At 38.8% G+C, this 5620-nt stretch overlaps 1 protein-coding gene across 1 annotated transcript; it reads left to right on the top strand.

Annotated features, from left to right (window-relative positions):
* The first annotated feature begins 1012 nt into the window (after positions 1-1012).
* Positions 1013-5620, top strand: LOC150107490 (uncharacterized). Its single transcript, XM_090392110.1, has 2 exons — positions 1013-1088; positions 5139-5620. Exons 1-2 carry the CDS (start codon positions 1013-1015, stop codon positions 5618-5620), a joined length of 558 nt encoding a protein of 185 aa, XP_090248236.1.

The following is a 5620-nucleotide window of genomic DNA, read 5'->3' as shown; positions in this document are numbered from 1 at the left end:
ATGATATCTCCTGTGCAGACTAGAGACTATCAGGTGGTCAGCAGGAAAAAAAGAGTCTCCTGCTGTAGAACCTGAAATAATATCCCAACCCTTGGAAAGAGCAGCTCCAATGGACACAACAGCACAACCTGATGAAAGAATAACGACGGACTCAGCAGCACTGACAAAAGAGAGGATTCTGCCAGTAATTTTAAGAATGAAAGAAAAATGGTTAGCAATTGCAGAGACTATGAAGAACTCCAGCATCATGTTAGATCTTGAATGAGGAATTTTCATTAAAAAAATTATTTCATTCAAGATTTAACAAATAAAATAACAACTGAGATACTTGTACTATAGTAAGGAGACAAATTGTAAAAAGGGAGCATAAATAAATAACTTTAATGTGAAGTACAAAGGAAAAATGAATTTTGTTTGTCTAAATAGAAATTTTGTTTTGTAAGTTGTGATCAAAATGTATTCTATCTGAAATGTATCCAGTGTAAACAAAAGTCCAAGGGTCATGTGCTAGCCACCCAAGTTAGTGTAATGCCTGAGGCGAAGGCTTATTGCAGCGGAAGGCGAATTGAGCTCACGTTCCCCAAAAAGAGCGCTCCTCGAGGAGAAGAGTTATGACGAAACAGCTTAAGGGCACAAAGGAAAGTGGCATATGAAGATCTCTGCAGTGAAAAAGAGGGTGCAACGGAGAGAGAATAAAGAAGGATTTGCGCGAGCTTCAAGCTCTTGAATTTTGTTCCTTTTCTCGCTTGGACCTGAGGTTGCTGACCAATAGAAGAAAGTGCTACAATGTCAGATGACGAGCTTTTCCCCGTGAGTGCTTGATGGGTACCAGACGGGCAGTACGCGAGATGCTGGCGTCCACTGCTTCGGGCCGTCGATAGAAGTCCTACCGGAATGAGGCAGTGGAAAGTTATTTACCAAAGGCGGAAACACTGACCATAGTGACCCGCAAAAGATCGAGCTGAACGCTAGCATCGCCAAGTGCAGAGAAAGGCCTAATCGGATGAACAACATGACTTCCAAGTGGACGCAAACTGGTGGAAGTGCAGAGTCTTATCCAACAAAAGAAGATGGACCAGGTGGAGATGGTAATCAAACACAGTGATGGTAATGTACAGAACTTTCTTACTTATTTTCCAATAGTATTAGAAGGAAAGGCGAATCAGTTTCTAGTGGAAAGAAAATTATCGACAAATACTTAGGGAACTTGGAATGACTAATATGCTTAGCAATTGGTTGGTGTTTTCATTAGACTGGTCTGAAAACTTATGCTTGTGTGTGACCAAATTAATGTGAGGAGCTAGAATTGTTGATAGAATCTGATTTAAAATTTTGTATTGTGAATGTTATGTGTATCATTGATTAACTTAGAGACTAGAGTTGTTGATTATTTATAAGAATGTTCACTTGTATTCGCCAGTTTGATTTAGTGTTTAATTGATTAAATTCTTGTGTGTATTTGAATCTAATTTAAGTACTCTGAGATCCTAATAAACATGTTTTGTTATGTAAACCTGAGCATGAGACCAACTTACCACTCATAAAATCTGAACCTATGTGAGGGGAATAAGAAAGGGGAATTTAGAACGTTAGAGTCACGACTGCAAGCTAAGAATTCTACAGACACTGTAGAACTTTAGTAAGATGAGATAGGCGTTAAGATTCTGGGAAGGTCTCCCTGAACAAGGATTCTTCTGTCCTAGGACTCAGACTGGTGCAGCTTTAAAAAACAAATTTGTCAGTGTCTGAAAAGGAGACGGCCCCAGAAAGAATTCACTTCTAGTTGCTGGCTAATTTTCACTTTCATAGGGAAATTACAAAAGCGTGATTCGGAATTTAAGGTTAGAAAATTCTGGAAGGGATAGATCACAGTATATGGAAGGAAATTACATTAAGATTTTGGAGAAAACAACGTTGTAACAATCAAATTTATATCAGCTAAGAACACCGATCAATGAATCCGGATCCAACCAGAAGGAGCATCGGACTACCCCCGATAACCAGGCTTATAGACGAACTGAAAGTCCCATATCACACGTTCCAGCTTAAGAGTGAAAAAACCTAAAGGTCGTCATCAGAGGTTTGGTAGAAACCATAACATCTGAAGAAGTAGCTACTGATCTCAGATCACAAGGCTTAGAGACGATTAAAATCTCGCGCATGTACTGAGCAGACAAGAACTCCATGCCTCTGGTCTTAGTGGAGATCAGTAAAGACCAAAGAGAAATTTACGACCTTAAGACTGTCTGCAACTTAGCTATCAAGACAACACCTTTGAAGGAAGACATCTGCAGGACAATGCCACCGCTGTCAAAAGTATGGGCATGCGCAGAAACTTTGTAGGGCGGAATACAAATGTGTTAAGTGTGGTAATAATCGTCCCTCGTATACGTGCGTCAAGCCAAGAACCACTCCTGCTAATTTCGCAAATTGCGGAGGCCCACACCCAGCCAACTACAAGGGTTGTTCGCTCCACCCATCTAACCTGACAAAGACTAGGGAGGCGGTAGCCCCGTCCACTCAGAAGCGCGTCACACAACCTGCGTCGAAAATTATTAAAGTGCGGACTATTACTCCCAAAAATCGTATGTCTCTGTGGTTTCCTCATGCAACAAACCGGCAGAAACCATACCAAACAGTCAAAACTCCGCCGCGATGCTTGCCGCCACTTGGGGAGAAATGCTAACAGCTTTTAGCAAATCAAATCCAAACCAGGCTGATGCAAACAGATTTCTTAAAAATACCAAAGTCATATTCTCAATGATTAATGGATAATCCGGCCATCACAATAAGTTCCATACAGGTCGCATTCTGGAATGCTAATGGGCTCAGTAACAACATTATAGAACTTCATTATAGAGCTAGAACGGTTCTAGCTCTGTGAACTAGTGTGTTATGTCTATTAATTGCTTGTTTTCTTCTGGCTGATTTATGTTTTGTGGAATGAAAAACTCAAGTTTTGGGAGAAAATCCCTGCTCTATGAAAGTATTTAAAAAGAAATCAACTGCTTATTGTTTCAAAAATCCTGTTTAATATACTTCTGTAAATACAAAATATACGGAAAGTTATTTAAAAAAAAAAAAACATCAAGTTATACTAAATTCGTTACTACTGTTTGTAGACAAAAATAATTTCAGATACAGTTTCTTATAACTTTTATTTAAAAAGAAATCAACTGCTTATTGTTTCAAAAATCCTGTTTAATATACTTCTGTAGATATACAATATACGGAAAGTTGTTTTTTTTTTTAAAGAAAAAAAAAGCATCAAGTTATACTAAACCCGTTACTACTGTTTGTAGAGAAAAATAATTTCAAATACGGCTTCTTATAACTTGCATTTTATTTGCCAGCAGCCCACATTCCAGGCCTGACGTTATTATGTTGTATTTCACGGTTCTGCTGTCGAAATAATTGCATAAGAATTCGGAAATGCGTCATTAGCGTACTGGTTTTGAGTATTTCGACAAACGATCACAAATTGCTACGAATAGTAAAACAAAATACAATCACTGTCCCTGGCTTTTTATTCTACATAACAAACTCTTCACCCATAACATTATATTCTTCCACGGTAGAAATAATCGAAATTCGTTTGATATGGTAGAACAATAATAATTCGATTAGACTCTGACAATGCACATAAATTAAGCATGGATGCATGACTTAATTTCATTTTTGTCAGAAGTACTTCTAAACCTGTGACAATCAGTGGCGAATTCTCCATGCTTGCTGCGCAAGCTCATTAATTGAGAAAGAAGCAATATTTATTTAATAAATGCATGCATTTATAAGCATTTCCATATAGGCTTTAATTTTTGTAGACAAGACGTTTTAAGCTTGTCTACAAGCTTAAAACGGCAATAATTGAGCTTTGCGTTGTGTATCGAAGGCCGACGCTAGTAAACCTACCTTGGCTTGCTCGGTTGTGGGAGTATCCAAGTCCTCGCTTCAGCACTGTGATTTCATGCGCGCGCATAGCCATTTCCGCTCCCTCCACGTCATCTCACCCTGTTGCCACGGGCCACTCGCAGTCAAAGAAGCTCTCGCCAGTGAGCTTCAGCCTTACAAGTGTGCGTGTTTCTTCGAAAAATTAAGTTACAACCAACTTTTTATGACGATGTTATTGACCATTTCATAAAGAACTGTAGGGTAGAATTTGTATTCAAGTAGCTAAATTGAAAAAGATAGAATATCATTTGTAAAATAAATGTTGTATTTGTATGATTAAATGTACATAAATTTCTAAATACAGGTAACCCTCGTATAACGCGGTCTAAAATTGTAATAACCCTTGTTGAACGCGATGTTTATACAACACGGTTCCGATAAAAACACGGTATACAAATTGTAGTAACCCTTTATCTTTTCATATGCTTTTCACCGTGTGACTTAAAAATCAAATTTTATCTTCGTTAAATTTGTGTCTGCCTGTATCTCATATGTAATTATAAGTAGCGAATTTATACAGGATGTCTCAAAAAAATGTATACACACTTCAACAGCTGATAACTCACTTAATTTTCGTTATTTCGCAGGTTTAACGGATTTAAAATAATGGCTGAAACCAGACTAAGCTTTGAGGAAAGAAACTTTATCCTAAAATGCTACTGGAAGTATGAAAACGTAGTGGAAGTGCAAAGACAGTTTAGAAGAGAATTCCAACGAGATCCACCTACGAGACTTACTATCACTCTAATTAGAGATAAATTTGAAGAAGATGGAACTGTAAAAAATGTCCATAAGTAACGTTCAGGAAGACCACTAACAGCTACGAGGCCCCCGCAACAGAAGAAAGGTTGATTGAAACGTATCGTCAGAGTTCAAGAAAATCTGTGCGACAAGCATCTCGTGAGATAGCAGTATCAAAATCAAGTGTCCATCGCATGTTGAAGGGCAGTCATTGGAAAAGTTACATTCCAAGAAGAGTGCACTCAATGAAGATGGTCCGGATAGGAGAATGCAGTTTTGTGAGTGGTACTTGGAAAAATGTGAAGAGGACGCACAATTTCCAAGATGAATTGTGTGAAGTGATGAGGCCACATTTAAATTAAATGGATCAATTAACCGGAACAATTGCACTTACTGGGCACCTGAGAATCTGCATGTTATTGAGGAACATCATGTAAATTTACCAGGAGTGACGGTGTTGTGCGACTTATCAGCACACGGATTAATTGGACCATTCTTTTTCAACGGTACTGTAACTGGTGCCCATTACTTGAACTTACTGCATGAAGCTGTCATACTATGTATTCAAGAGGACTTTGAGGATGAGGACTTTTATTTTCAACAAGATGGGGCACCCTCACACAACCATCGAGATGTGAGGGCCTATCTTGATGAGACTCTACCCAACAGATGGATTGGAAGAAGAGGTTCTGTAGAATATCCCCCGCGTTCACCAGACCTCATGCCAATGGACTTCTTCTTATGGGGATTTATCAAGGATAAAGTTTACACTTCAAAACTGGCAACAGTCGACGACTTGAAAGCAGTAATCGAAAGAGAATGCGCCCAGCTACAAGACGAAATGATGCTCCGTGTTTGCAATTCCATTGCTGCACGTTATCAGCGGTCCCTGGACCAGAATGGTCATCAATTTCAATACAGACGTTGA

The sequence above is a fragment of the Typopeltis vanoorti genome, chromosome 4, assembly GCF_054136105.1.
Source record: "Typopeltis vanoorti isolate ZY-2024b chromosome 4, IOZ_Tvanoo_1.0, whole genome shotgun sequence".
NCBI lineage: Eukaryota > Metazoa > Arthropoda > Arachnida > Uropygi > Thelyphonidae > Typopeltis > Typopeltis vanoorti.
Note: the sequence above shows the minus strand (reverse complement) of the source record. Positions and strands in the feature narration are given on the sequence as shown.

Excerpts from the sequence above, each read along its gene's own strand:
- LOC150107490 (XM_090392110.1), top strand. The coding sequence starts at position 1,013 with ATGACTTCCAAGTGGACGCAAACTGGTGGAAGTGCAGAGTCTTATCCA. Across the intron at positions 1,089-5,138 it reads AGATGGACCAGGTGGAGATG|GAGTGACGGTGTTGTGCGAC; the intron begins GTAATCAAACAC and ends TAAATTTACCAG.